The 15,857-nt window shown below is 39.1% G+C and overlaps 1 protein-coding gene across 1 annotated transcript in view; it reads left to right on the top strand.

Annotated features, from left to right (window-relative positions):
* The window catches only part of Pkhd1 (PKHD1 ciliary IPT domain containing fibrocystin/polyductin), a 427,258-nt gene that overhangs the window by 163,469 nt on the left and 247,932 nt on the right, over positions 1-15,857 (top strand). Inside the window, exons 39-42 of the mRNA XM_048805732.1 lie at positions 578-634; positions 932-1,062; positions 10,882-10,994; positions 14,867-14,972. Coding sequence (XP_048661689.1) covers positions 578-634; positions 932-1,062; positions 10,882-10,994; positions 14,867-14,972 — 407 coding nt within the window. The remainder of the gene's footprint in view (positions 1-577; positions 635-931; positions 1,063-10,881; positions 10,995-14,866; positions 14,973-15,857) is intronic.

Below are 15,857 nucleotides of genomic sequence, written 5' to 3'. Positions count from 1 at the left end.
TTCTATATAAAGTAGTCTATCTTGTTGCAAGTTTGCAAACACAGACCTGTGAAATGACGTGGACAGGGTTCTGTTGAGCTGTTCCCTGTTGATATGGCTTAAGTGATGAATCTTTCTCTACGTGTCATGACCCAGGCATATTCCTCTGTTCTCTTTCTCTCTATCTCATTGGGTTTGAGGGTCCCTGGTACCATCCTGTTCACTCCTCCAGGACATTCCAGATCCTTCAGGGGAGTAGGGGACCTGTGGATTGTTGGTGGTCAATTTGAACATCTAGGGCTGAGACTATACTGACACAGGTTGTGTCTGCATTTGACAATAGAGACAGTCAGTCTCCAAAGTAGTGAAATAGAAGACAAATTACTCTGCTTTTCTTTTTACTTAAAGTAAACTTCTGATCCATAATACTCTAGAACTAACATGTTCATACTATTTATATTTCTTTATATGGTTCATAGATAAAAACATAAAAATAAAATTAGAACAACCAATACCCCAAGTGAAAATAGGTTGCAGTGTCCCATGTTTTCCTGAGTGGCATCAAATATGCTAAATTGATATGGTTTTTTGTTCTCAGGGACGTACATGGGGATGAGCTATATCTCCTGGGAAACGATTCCTGGAAGAAAAAATGGTAAAATATATAAGTTGATTTTTTAAGTCTGTTATAAATCTATTACAATCCATTTTCAATTGTTATATATTTTATACACAGACCTGATGGCAAAATGTTAGATGTCTCCAATTTATTCAGCATACTAAATGTTTTCTAAAGATGTATCTATATTTGTATCTACAAATAGACATATATCTACATATAGAGTACATTTTGTGGACTCTAATATTATTAGTAAAATCCAGTGTTGAGCTGTGCAAAATTTTGATTGTGTTTGTGAATTCCCTGGGTTTGATTTATCTTTTTTGAAATTAGACTGGTCAGAACAGGGAAATATGATAAGAAACAATGTGATCATCAGTGTTTCTGGTGCTGAAGGCCTCTCCAGTCCTGAAATGTTGACACCATCCGGCATCTATATCCGTAGTCCCACCAATGTTATAGAGGTAAGAGCTTCATCTCCCCCAGAAGGGTTAGAGCTAAGGGCACACAATTTACTCCAAAAGCTCACTAGAGTAGCAACAAATGATTTGAAATATTTGCTTGCTCTACATTAATATCAAGAAATTAATTTATGCTTTTATTTGTTAGACAAGCACTTCAGAATAAATTTAATCATTTTCTCAGGACTCCTATAAAGAACTCTTTGGAGCAATATTTATATAGAACATAACAATGGAGATATTGATTATTTTATAGTCATTCAGATTAATGCAAAGCATATGATCTCTCTGAATTATCCACTGTGAATGCTGATTTTTATCTCTCTTGATTCCAATACCAATTGCTTCCAATACCAACATGTTTACTATTTTGCTATGTTAAATGTGACCATATTGTTGCCTTTTAAGCGTGTTCAAAATTGAATAAGGAGGTGTATGAGATCATGTCAGATTTCAGGAGGATGAGGTATACATCTTTTTTTTTTTTAACCCCACTTACTTGGTGCAAATTAACATTAATTTCTCTTGGCAACTTTTTAACAACTTTATAACATTAGTCTTTCTGTGTACAGTTTAATCATAGAACTGTGAGTGAGGGATTGCCTCAGAATAGTGGAAGATCACTTAATTTCTTCCTTCCCAGTGACTTTGTCCCCTCCACTGTCTATGCAAGGGGGCAGGGCCATGGTATTCCAGGACACTGCTCTGAGCATCTTCTGTGCCATGACAATTCTGCCAAGCTTCTGAGGAACTCCGAGGATGAGCATGTTTCTCACCAAGCATCTGTTTTTAATTACCTTTAGCTGAATAACTCTGATGAAAGTTGTGGTTACCAGTTCAGTCCTCCTTAGACTCTTAATTGTGCTTATTCCAAGCACAGCATTTACACACCATTTTAGGCGCCTAATAGGGGTGGCTAATATGCCAGCGAGGAAAGGAAGCAGAACTGCATGCATCGTAAGAAACCAAATTCTAGACAAATTGCATTTAACTTGTTGGTCACTACAAGGCTTGTTGCACAGCAAGCTTGGGGTCTAAAGAACCATGTATTCATGTACTTTCTTGACTACCTTGAAATGCCTAGAGGAAGGAAACCCTTGAGATTGCCCAGCTCATCTTTCAGAGTGAGGCTGAGATGTCCTTGCCTCACTGTGTAGGAAGTACACTTTCTCCCAGGCAGGTCTCTTGGCCACTACTGATAGGAAGAAGTATCAACCTGCCTATAGTTGCTGTGAGCCAGAGAACCATCTGAAGAGCTGGTGGGTCTCCTAAGCCTTTGTAGACTGACCTATAGAATGATCCCCTGTGGAAAAACTGGAGGGGAGGGAACGGAGGGAGTGAGATAGGTCAAATTATGTTATGTACATGTGTGAATATGGCACAATGAATCTCACTATTATGTATAATTATAATGTGCCAATTAAAAAATTTAAAAGAATTGAGTTCACAATAAGCTATTTGTTTCTCATGCAGATGACTAAGGAGGACTGAATGGGTAAGCACAACTTTTATCAGGGGTTATTCAGCTGAAGGTTACTCAGCTGAGGAAAGTAAAGAATCAAATCTAAAATTTAAAAATCATTTTGATGATTGAGAAATAGAAGTTTAACCAGTGACAGCATTTAGATCCTGTTGGACTCATCTGTCAGTATTAAATCTTTCCAAGTCCAGCCCAATTTTTCAGCCAGGTTGCTGGCTTTCTAATATGCTGTATCTTCTGTGTTCTATTGTCTGGACTGTGCCATCACTGAAGACAAGGGTGTTAACTGAGCATGAAAGAACGAACAAAGCTTGTCGTCAGAGCAAATGCCCGTTTATTGAGGAACAGCTCTGCATATTTATAGAGCCAGGGGTGGTTTGACAGTTGTCATGGGGTGCTTTTTGATTAGAGGGTAAGGATCAGGTGAGCCAGCAGGACCAGTCTGATTGGTGGTTAGGATCAGGTGAGCCAGCAGGGCTCTGATTGGTGGGTAAGGATCATGTGAGCCAGCAGGGTTATGATTGGTGGGTAAGGATCATGTGAGCCAGCATGGCTCTGATTGGTGGGTAAGGATCATGTGAGCCAGCAGGGCTCTGATTGGTGGGTAAGGATCATGTGAGCCAGCAGGGCTCACCATTGGAAGGCTCTTCTTGGGCTATGGGGAAGTTAGTCTTTGGAGCCTGGGCGACTCCCAACAGGGCATAAATATAAAAGCATGAGAATTATAAACTTCATTGGACCTTGAGGGTCATTGAAGGTCATTTCAGTTATTGAGCAAGTGATAAGTTAGTGTTTGTTGAGGTTTTCTTTTCTGGATGATACAGAAAGTACTCTGAAGAATATATTTTAGAAATGTAGTTTTATTGCAAAGGGGTATGAGACAACAACGATAGTAATATGTATATGTGTGTTTGTGTGTATATATCTGTAGTGTGTGGAACAGAAAGAGGAGCTGTTTCATGGGTAGTGGTTTTCGTTTAGCTATGTGACTGGTTCAGGACCAAATTGCCCCTTGAGAGAATGTATATAAGCCTGTGTATCAGTGGATTAGTATGTTTAATTCAGACTGTCTTTGTTATTTTAAACTTTAAATTTTTGAAATAACTTCAAACTTAGAAAAATTGCAAAAATATAAGAGAGTTTCTATATGCCCATCACCTAGTTTCCACCAGTGATAGCGTAACTACTACTTGGTCATGGAACAATATCAAAACCAGCACATTACACTGGTATGATACTGTGAACTAAACAAAAGCCTTTATTTAGACATCAAGAAGGTGGCCTAGGCTTTGTGTCTTGGCAGCATTCCCAGGAGCCTAAACTTTCTCTCTCCATGTGCATGAGTCTTCCCTTGAAATCTCTGACCTGACAGGCAGGAGAAGAGGTCTTAAGTCTATGCAATAGTTTGTGGATTTATATTATTCCTCAGTTGTCCTGACCCAGAGCCTTGGACCTTTCTCTCAGTCACAGTGTAAGGAATTCACCCTGGCTTCCAGTCAGCCACCTTTACAGTTCCCTCACCTTCTACTCTGCATGGTAGAAAGGAATTTCAAGTGCAGTATCTCCATTTAGTTTACACATCCACAGATGGTCTGCTGTGTCCCTGTGCAGGCTGCAGCTTCTCCAGCTTCAGTTTCTCTGAAAAGCAAACTCTGAGTCCTACACCTTTTTACCTGTGAGGACTCACGTGCTATATCCTGTTGGAGTCTCCCAGGGCCTTATGGGATTCCTTTGTACACTCCTTTATAGGCCTTTGAGGTGCTTTCTAGAAAAAGGTGGCAGTTCTTCCACACATTGCCGTGGTTTCTTGGCAAACTTCATGCCCAGTCTGTCTTCCCTCAGCATTGGTGTCTGTGGCTCCTTTCACAAGCATTGCTTGTATCTGTCCAGAGGCTCCATCTTGCTGGAAGGTGTAACCTATGTGAAACTGTCCCCATCTTCTCAGGCTGGACAGTCTTTGCTTTCAGATACAAGGGACAGCTCATGTCTAGAGCATCAGAGTCTCCCATGTTTATGTAGATGTTGGAAATTCTCTCTGAGCAGACTCCTGTTTAGGAGAGTCTGTGGGAAAATCCTGAAGAAGAGCCCTTTGGAGACACCATTTAATTTGAGGGGAATTTGTTCTGGTTTGTGAATCAATTTTGTAAGGAATTCCGTGTTTAAAGGCCCAACTTCAGTTCTCTGGCTCTCTCCACTCAATAGGTAATGCATATTTAAGAGCTGCCTGAAGGGTTAACTCACTTTTTTCTTGTGACTATAGATGCACACCTCAAGGAGCTGGCTTACTTGGGCAGTTAATTTCTCTCTGGAATTTCTCTTGCTTGAATGTCCATAATACATTGACTTCCGCAAAGAATTGATTTCCACACAAAATTCCCTGCTTGCCTTAAACCCTTCCCCACAAGCCGTTGGCTGCCTGCATAAATATGTGGTTTCCTCATGAATCGTTTGTAGCATACCCAATTGGAATTGAGAGTAAAAGGGCTGGGAAGAAATGTGATCTGACTGTCGATGTGCTTCTTTTATGAGAAAAGTGAGACTTATCGACTGATAGAGGACCACAGTTGCAATCTCCTGCCCACCTGACAATGCACCTGGAAAGTGTTTATATGTGATCATGCAAATATTCCATAAACGCTAATGGCATTAGGGCAGATGAGTCAACAAATCCAGCCATTAGCTAAAAATGCATGCTTTCTGAGCACTGGTGCTGGCATTGGTGATGAAAAGAGTTATAAGCCATGGACTATATTTTTGAAATGTTGAAAACTTTCCCCTTTTCATAAAGTCTTGGTAATGAACTGTCATTTCATTGGTAATGAAGTAGAAGTGTGTATCCAAGTGAGATCATCAACTTTAGCCTTCAGGGTACAGTTCTCATTATATACTTTCAGAAAAGGTGGGTTTAAGAAACCTCTCTCTCTCTCTGGCCTGAGGATCACAGGTGTGGGTCTTGGTGTGATCACTTGTGTGATAGGGATCTGGACACTATGCACAGGTTTTCTTGAAGGTGGGGCTTCACAATTATTCTGAAGGGAAAGATTTTAGTAGTTAATCATGATTGGGAACAAGAGCTATGGCATTTCTTGTGTATTGATGAGGATCAAAGAAATATACTGGGCATTTATATTTGCCCATTCAGAGACAAAGATTCTTCATGGGCTTGAAACTCATTAGTGCATACTCTGTTTTGTGCATAGGGAAGAATTGAGATAGCTGATTTAATATTACTAAATGTACTTTTGACATGCATAAGGCCAGATTTGATTGCTTAAAAACATATAAATACCCACTTCATTAGGACTATTTTTAAAGCATTGATTTTATAACTGATAATATCTTCATGCTTAAGTTGGAAATATGGAATTCCATCAAAATTTAGAGATGGGCTACTGGAAAGTAGGTATGGATTATTTTCATGGATCCAGTGTAGATTGAAGACTACAGTTTCTCGGCTCTGGCAGTGCTGATATTTGGTCCAGGTGATCCTTTGTGATGGATGCTGTCCTCTGTGCTGCACTATCTTTGATTTCTACTTACTGCAGATAGCACTTTGCTCCACCTTCTGAGTTGTAACAATCAAAAATGTCTCCAGAGAGTTCCAAATGCTCTCTGAGGAATGAAATTATCATTGGTTGACAAGTTCTGCAATAAACTAAGATCAATGAAGGCTTAGAGTGGACCCTGGATCCCTGAAGTCATGTTAGCATCTTGAATAGTAATTCAACTGAATATCGTTGATATCCAAAATCCACTTTTGCTGAGTACCATGTGGTGAGACCTGTGACAAGTACTGTAAATGACCTCTGGAAGATGGAGACGTGCTCAGAATCAAAATAATGAAGTGCAGTGGAGAATGGGTCAATTAGTCCACAGAGGGGGAAAAAAAAAACAACTATTCTGCAACTGAGTAAAAACCATAAAGAATGGCTGTCTTTCTACTAATACCCAGGATAGGAGAACTTCCGGGGCCCACAGTGAACAACAAGCAAAAGTTCAGTAACAGCATGATGGCTGCATTGACGTGAGCTGGTTCCCCTCACCTGGCCGCCTGCTCATCTGACTTCCAGCCTCAGGGTGAGCTCTGGTTCTGCCTCATATTCCACCAGAGCCTGAAGCCCTCCTGGGATTGGGATGTTAGTCCCTCCTGACAGGAGTCAGGGAACTGAAGAGTACTGGTTTAGAAATAGTGCATGTTATTTAGAAATAGTGCATTGTTGGATGTTGCATACATGTAATCCCAGCTGCTGAAGATGCTGAGTAAGGAAGATCACAGATTTGAGGCCTGCTTGTTAACCTGAGGGAGACACTGTCTCAAAATAAAAAATAGAAATGGCTGGTGATGCAGCTCAGAGACAGATTGCTTGCCCTGCATATTGGAGGCTTGGGATTCAATCCCCAGAATCCTGACCCAAATGGAAAAAATAAATGTAAAAAATCCTATTTCAGATTTTTTCCCCACAGGGGCTGTGCTTGGCTATGTGTACATGTGTGTATGTGTGTGTGTTCCTTGTGGAATGTGTGACACATCCAGAGAGGAGCAGGGTCTTCAAGCTCCCCTTCTGTCAAGGGTGCTGCTACATCGTGACTACCAGTGGGTCACTCAGGGTCAAAGAGACACCTTTAGTAGTAAGACCTAAAGTTGTTATTTTGTTTATGTGTTACAGTCAATAAAATATTACTTAAAGGGAATGAGGATGTTATGGAGAAGGAGAGTTCTGGAATCCCAGAATAATGTGCATCAAAATGTCACATCTATTCCCAGCCTACCTTTGGGAAATGTCACAATCCTTTCCTTCAAGTCTCTCTCTGCACTCTGAGCTAAGCATGTTTCTTTTCTATGTGATGATGGTGGAAGGGATTCTATATTGTCTGGATTTTGGGTGTGGAAAGAGAAACTCCTTAGCTAAATTTGACCTGAAAAGCATTCTCTAATTTTGGAGAAATATGTATTTATGTAGCAATATCACTTACCCTAGTCCTGTTTACCAGGTAACCTTGTGTCTGAAGGGCTAGACTACTGTCTTTATGGTGAGAATAGATACACACCTCAAAGAATTGACTTACTTGTACAGTTCATTTGTGTTCTGTTAATGCCCACAAAAACACCAATTTTTGCAGAGAACATGTTTCATATGCTGTGCTCATAATTGGAAGGCCACAGCAAATGCCCCTTCCTCCCAGCCTGGTCACTAGACTCTACTTTCTGCTCTGCTGTGTATATTTTACCCTACTATTTGGTATTCTGTTTCCCTGATGTTGGGGAGAAGAAAGAGAGGATAGGCTCTTCTGAATTGCACAGAAGTGTTGTTTACAGATCTACTCTAGGCCACTGTTTCTATCATTTCCCATTTTGACTTGGAGTTGGTTTTGGCAATTATTTACTCTCTGACTTTGGGGAAGTTACCCAGCATTCCTGAGTGTGGGTTTCTTTTCTGTTACACTTGTAATCATAATATATACCTCACAGAATTGTGAAAATCAATGAGACACTTGAATCTGGCAACTGGACTAAAATGGTTTCTCTATAAATCTTTATTTAAGGTGAGTATTATCATTGTACTTTGTAATAACTTCTTTTAGAAAATATAAAAATACATCTAAGTTTCAAATTGAACTGAAGTGTAACTTGCACAGAACTGAACATTCTTTTTGCTTAGGGTCTAGTAACAGATTCCCACCCTGATTTTCTAGGTTTCTTTCCTCCTTCAGTTTTCAGCAGTGATTTCTATTTGTAGTGAGTTTCTTATGGCAAAATCACCAAGAAGTGATCTTTTCCAGTGTCTCTCTCCTCTTTGAACATCTTCTAGGATGAGTAACTACACAGTACATTGTTGCTCTCTCAGTCATCTCTAGGAAAGTCATTCTCAAAACGGGGTCAAAGATCACATACATCACAACCATCAGAGCATCTTGTGATTAAGAGGGCACCTGTGTCCCCATCTCTTCATCATGCTACCATCTGCTAAACTGGAATGTTGGGTGGTAGGGCCTAGAAATCTTTCTCTTGCATACCCTCACGTTAGGGTTCCCAGAGAAAATACAGCATACCTGGCCAAATTTAAATTACAGATATGCAACAAACAAGTTTTTAGTATATGTATCTTCTGTATCATGATTAGAATATACTTATATTCCAATTTCTGGGTATTTAAATAATATGGAATTCAAATTTCTCTGGCAATTCTGTGTTTTGTTTTGTTTTGTTATGGGGGATTGAAGGGCTTACCCAATGGGCCACATCCCCAGCCTTTTTTTTTTTTTTTTGTATTTTATTTAGAGACAGAGTCTTGCTTAGTTGCTAAGTGCCTTGCCAAGATGCTGAGGCTGGTTTGAATTTGCAAATTCTCCTGCCTTAGCCTCCCAAGTCGCTGGGATTACAGGTGTGTGCTACCATGCCCAGCTGAATTCTGTTTTTGTTTGCTAAATCTGACAACTTTACACTACTACACATTAAAGTTTAAGAAGTGGTTCTAGCCTGGCACAGTGGCACATGCCTATAATCCCAGTGGCTCTGGAGGCTGAGGCAGGAGGATCCAAAGTTCACAGTCAGTCTCAGCAACTTAGCAAGACCCTGTCTCAAAACAAAAAAGTAAAAGAGCTTGGATGTGACTCAGTGGTTAAGCACCCCAGGATACAATCCCCAGTACCAAGCAACAAACAAAAAACCAAAGTGGTTTTAGGAGGGTGTGTATAGTGTAGATGCCACTGAGCCCAGCACAGAGGCAGGAATTCCACAGAAGTGTTGTTTACAGAATGGTGTTTAATGCCTTGCTGGGTCAATGGTGTTACAATTCTTCCTTATCCCCATTTTTCTTTTCTGTGTCCTGATCCGTGTTCAGGATGAATGTTCCAAGCCCTGCATTGTGTGCTGTTGAGACTGAGTTACTTATAGGGAGGACACCCTGGGCGTTCTTTGCCCCACACCACCCCAACTGTGTCAAACCTTGATAAGGTCAGGATGAACCATGTGGGAGCCTTTGAGACTCGCTGTATTAGGGTGGAACAAGTGTAGCCTGCAACAGGATGAGCAAGCTGTTCTTAACTTGGATTCCCTCATTAGACATGAACATCTTGGCCTCAGACAGGCTCTCAGGCTGGGGGCGCATATGTGTACAGTGACATAGGAAGCAGTCCAGCAACTCCATCGATGGCCTTTATTCTTCCCATCCACAGTGTCACCCTAGTGCAGTAGTCTGATGGGGTCCCTGGTTTTTAATCAGAGTTCTGTCTCCCTGATGTTGGGGAGAAGAAAGAGAGGATAGACTCTTCTGAGATGTGAGCATCTGCCACTGGCCGGGCTCAGAAGCAATTCAGAAAAAGGGTCAATAGAAACGTCCATGGAATAGCCAACATGCCAGTTATTTTAGTGCTTGGAGTTTAGAGGTTGCAAATTCAAAAGTGTACAGGGTCTAGGGAAAAGCATCATAAATATATAAAACCAGAAGGGTGGGGAGTACAGAAAGATAATCCATGGCCAAGAAGGTGGGTCCTTCTTATCTCCAGCTGATCCTGGACCACACCACAGGAATTTGGATTCAGAAAAGCTAAAAGTCTGATTTTTTATATTGTCTCCTAATTTTAAAATGATGGAAATAGAATAAAAAATTTGGAAACATTGGATAAGCCAAGTAAAATACATCTGTGTGCACTATCAAACCTTTTAGAAAGTCAATTTTCTTAGCTATCTTACACGGTATTACATAGCTACGAACATGTTATAGAAACTTCTTAGAATTTATAAAAATAATCTCATTATGTTTAGTTTGTGCAAAATTAGATTCCCAAACTCAATGATCCAATAGAGAATTTAGATTTTGTGTGAAAATATAAAAGACACTAAATTATGTTGACAGCAAATCCTATAAAGAAATATTAAGATGATTTAATAATTTAAGCAGCACAAGAGGGCATTGAGGAGATTTGGCTTGTACTTGAACTCCACCACCATGTCTCAAACTCAAGCATGGCTAACTCAATCATTTGGCCTTCTGCTCAGAGCCAAACCATTGACTGTGTATCTTTGTGTATATCATAGAGGAGAGGCTCAGATTAAGTGTCACATGTAACCCTCTCGCTGTGCAAACTTAAAAGGTAGACAATAAAAGATGCTAGTTCTTGAGGTGTGCAAATTATGATCTAGGTGAGCTGCCTGGAGGAAAGGGAGTGGGAAAGATTTTGATCCTGAGGGGGAAAAATAAATCCACAAGCGTTTCAGTATGTTAACGCAAAGTGTATAAAAATGTAGAATCATTGCAAATAAACAGTTTTTTCTTTTTCAGCAACCTCAACATATGTGGAATATATTTCAGTTTAAAAAAAATTATTCATAATTTCTGTAGGGGAACAGAGTGTGTGCTGCTGGCTATGGATACTTTTTTCATCTTGTGACCAGCCAAACATCGCAATCTCCGCTCCTGTCATTCACTCGGAACATTGCACATTCTTGTACAAGGTAACTTTGGGAAAATTCAAATGTGAAATGCTTGTGATTTAGCATTTTTCTTTGGGACACTCACACAAGGGAAAAACATTTGACATTTTCATTTGATATTTGGTGATGCTGAAACTGGAGTTTTGAGATGAGACTATATTCCCTGCTTCTGTTGGTGGATGGGGTTTGTGCAGGCCATAGGCCTCACCGACTGCTTTCTGGGTTCTTTTCTCACAAATTTGAGGAATACAATCCATGTACAATAACAGAAGAGAAGAGTGAATGGAGTAGGATTTACTTAGATAAGAAAATAAGACAGAGAACTCCCACAATAGAGGGGAGATTGATAGCAGAAAACCCTTGTTGGTGTGCTAGCCTGAGGGCCTATATGATTTTTGATTATGATCATTGACCAAAATTTATTTTAAACAGGCATTGAAAAAGCACCAAAGCAATTGGTCAAAATCTATGTTAAATAGATGCTGTTTAACATAGATAACAGATAACATAGTGTTAAGGCTCTTGGCTTGGTTCTTTAGTCTTTGAGTTTTAATCCTTCCAGTAACACCCCTCTGGGTTCATCCCCACCTTCCATTTTTCCTCTGGGACAAAGGGGTTGACTAGAATGTTCCCAACATTTTACTTACTTTCATAAGCAAAGTCTCATGGTCTTTACTTATGAAAAAGACTTTGATGGGGCCCATTACCCGGATTGCTTGACCATTATATATTCTTATTTAATGTTGCCAATTTATTTTTTTAAAATCACATTATTGAAGTGTGATTGGTGTACAAAAAGCTGCATATATGTAGTGTGTACAACTTAATAAATTTGGAGAGAAGTATACACCCATGAAACCAATGTCAAATCTATGCTACAAGCATATTCATTACCACTAACAGTGTTATGTAACCTTGTCCAGCATAGCATCCTCTAGGTTTATCTACATTGACACAAATAGGGGGATTCTTTTCTCTTTAAAAGCCATATAATATTCCACTGTCAGCGTGTACACATTTTCTCCATTCATTCATCTGTTCATGAACACTTACAGTACATGCTTGTCTTAGCTACTGTAATTGTGTAAGCATTTTGAATCATGAAAATTTGGTGGTGAGGGGAAGGAAGAAGTCACTTGAGAAGGCAGCAGGTCAGACTGTACCTGTTGTACCTGGAGAGAATTCTACAGACAGAGCAATTAAACTTCCAAGAGATTGAAGCAACTGGCGATGCAAAGATCATAGGAAGCTGATGAGTCTGACTCAGGACCCCAATGGAGAAAATAGTCTTGGAGAAGAGGCTGGGCCCCTGACTTGCTCCTTTTAAAAGAAGAAGAAACTTGTTAAGTCTTTGTTATGTAGACAGAAAGGCCTTCTAAGAGCAAGGACTTGGGAAACAGGTGGGGGAGAGAATTTGAGAAACATGAAAAATGCTGTCTTTTAGAATCAGATTCTGATTCAAATCCCTTAACTCTACTCCCAGTAGATTCACTTTTTTTTTTTTTTTTAAGTCAGATACCTTATTTGTAAAATAGGCACAAATCTGCATTGAAAGTTCAGTGTGAGGGGTTGGGCTTGTGGCTCAGTGGTAGAGTGTTTACCCCAGCACATGTGAGGCACTGGGTTTGATCCTCAGCATGACATAAAAAATAAATAAAGGTACTGTGTCCATCTACAACTAAAAAATTTTTTTAAAAAGAAAGTTTGGTATGAAAATTAGAAATGATTTATGTGATACATTGAGGAGAGCACCTGAAATGTAATAGCAACTTGATACTTGATAGCTATAAATAATTATGACAATAATTTTAGTAATGCAACTATGATGTTAAATGATATGATGAATAGAATAAGGATTATGAACAATTGCTCAGCAATGTTGAGATGCCAGTTGAGGCCGGGAGTAGTACATGCTGTTGAAATTATCATTATGACCAAGAAGATTTTATCCAGCAGCTCTGGGAAGTTCTGGAATGTGAGGGAAGAAAGTATCCCTACCCAGAGAATAGTGATGGTCAGGCATTCCAGAAAGAACAAAAGGTGAAAGGATTACAAAGGCCAGTATCCACTCATGTAAGAAGGGTGAATTCAGAGGGGTTGACAGAATAACAAGGAACCTATAGGCTGCATTTTGTTAAGATGCAGGCCCCAGAGGCAACAGATTGGAAAGGCTGAGGGATGAGCAGTGACAGAGAGGAGGTTCACAGGCTTAGTGATCTCCACTCTCTCATATTTACTACTTTTATGTCTGATGAGGGATTCATATTCAGAATATATAAGGCAAATGCTTCAATAGCAAAAATAGGGGCGGGGGCAATAGAACTAAATTGACATTTTTTTTTCCAAAGAAGTCATGCAAGTGACCAAGAAATATATGAAACAAAAAATTCTTAAAATCACCAATCATCAGGGAAAGGCAAATCAAAATCACAGCGTGATAACACTTCATAGTTGTTAGAAGAGAGATAATCAGAAAGACAAAAGGTAAGTATTGGGCAGGATGTGGAGAAAGAGAAAAGCTTGTACAGTATTGGTGGGAATATAATGTGTGGATAAACACTCTGAGGAGCCCTCAAAAAATTAAAAATGGAACTACCACATGATCCATCAATTTCACTACTGTGTATGTATCAAAAAAAAAATGAAATCAGTCTGTTGAAGAGACATCTGTACTCTCATGTTCATTTTAGCACTATTTGTAATAACAAAGAAATAGAATCCATGTGTCTATCAAGTGATGAAAAGGAAAATGTGGTACACATACACAGAGGAATATTTTAAGCTCTAAGAAAATGTCAAATACTGTCATTTGTGACAATATGAATGAAGCCGGAAGACATTATGTTGAGTGAAATAAACCAGACTCTGAAAGACAAGGACCCCAGGATCTTACTTATATGTGGATTCTAAAAAGTTTATCTCACTTAAATTGAGAGTTGAACAGAGGTTAGCAGAGTCTAAGGAGAGCAGGAGAGAGAAGGATCAAGTACCAAGTTACAGTCAGGAGAAATAAGTTGTGGTGTTCTGTTATACAGCAGGCTTGGCTGTGTTGTAGGATTCTTGTACAGAGAGACAGGATACCAGGGCTTTCAGCAGGAAGCCATGTTTATTGGTGCTGGCACTGGCCCAGCAGGTTCGTAACTAAAGGCTGACCCCCAGCACAGCAGGGCATTGCTTCATATACCCTGTGTTAGTCCTCCCCATACCTGTTAGCCCTGTTGCCTCCTCTATATGGTGCCATACATTCTGATTGGATATTCTCTACTATAGAGATGCAACAGAATTGTGGTAGAGTTACCACATATTTTGGACCTAGGTACTAAGTGTGCCATGTCACCTTCTTTTTGTTGTGGGAGAGCTAGCTACAGATAATGATAATGTAATGTATATTTCAAAAAATCAAGAAGAAAAGATTTTGCATATTCTCATCATGAAGAAATTATGTTTGAGGATGTAGACATACTTACCCTATATGAACATTACATAACGTGTACATGAATAGAAGGATCACATGAATTCTATAAATATGTACAATTATTCTGTATTAGTAATCCCAGAGACTCTGGAGGCTGAGGCAGGAGGATCTCAAATTCAAGGCCAGCCTCAGCAATTTAGTAAGGCCATAAGCAACTGAGCAAGGCCCTATCTTAAAATAAAAATAAAAAAGTTCTTGAGATAGGGTTAGTAGTTGAATGCTCTGGGGTTCAACCCCTAGTACCCAAACAAAGAAGCAAATGAAAACAACAACAAAAAATGAATAAACAGAAAACAAACAATTATTATGTATCATTTAAAAAATAAAAACACATAAAACTTTTGTAATTCCAAGGTGAAAAATTAGGAAATTAGAAAATAGCAATTGGCTTAGTTTTATTCTTTGTTTCACTTTGTAGGTATGGTCTCTTTGTATATCCTAAATTTCAGCCACCTTGGGACAATGATTCTGGCCCCACTGTGCTCCAAAACTTCATGGTTTGGGGAAGTGCAGGTGGTGCCCAGGTAAGTTTCATTAGCTTTTTGAAAAACTAAAACTGTTTCTTATTTTATTCTGACAGTTTATTACATATTTCTAATGAATGGGATGATTTATTGGTGAGGGTGGCACTGACATGTCACAACACCAATAGCATCAGAGGTGTGTGTGGAGTAGTTGAATGAACAAAGTCTTGTCGGTCATCTAGAGTTAGGTCATTTTCTCTATGGGACTTTTCAGCAACCCCAATAGAAAATAGGATTTAATAACCAGGATGAATTAGGGATTTTAGAGGTCCATCCATTCTTCCTTTCCCATACCTACTTGCAGATAATAAATCAAAGTATAAAATATAAAATTTGTCAATGTCACATAGTTGCTTAGTAGCACAAGCAGGTTTACAGTCCAGATACGTTGTTGCACACCGGATACTCTAATATCCTGAATAATGCCTATACCAGTCTTAGGAAGAAGCATGGCTCATCATGAGAACACAATTCCAGCTCAAGCTGCCATCCTTACTTTAATCAATAAATTCTTCATGTTTAATCATTTATGTTTTATTATCACAATGATTTTTTTTAAGAAGACACTTTGTATGTTCAATGCTATTAGCAACATATAAAACTATCTAGGGTGGCGTTGATGCTGTATGAATTGCATACATTTGGTCTCTGAAATCTGGTCTTAGAAATCTGAAGCCAAAGATATATAAATGAAAAAAATGTTTATAGCACATTCATGAAATAAAATAAAATCATATAATTAGCTCACAATTAAAGTCAAATATTTATTTTATATATCCAACAAGAAGGAGACACTTGTAAATAAGGAAAGCTCAAAAATACATCATTAATATGAATAACTGGAAGACTACCACTTGCTTTTGGTAGTTTGTTTTCATTTCTTTC

Source organism: Marmota marmota, unplaced genomic scaffold (genome assembly GCF_001458135.2).
Source record: "Marmota marmota marmota unplaced genomic scaffold, marMar, whole genome shotgun sequence".
NCBI classification, from domain to species: Eukaryota; Metazoa; Chordata; class Mammalia; order Rodentia; family Sciuridae; genus Marmota; species Marmota marmota.
The sequence above is the reverse complement of the archived record's forward strand: the minus strand, read 5'-3'. Positions and strand labels throughout refer to the sequence as shown.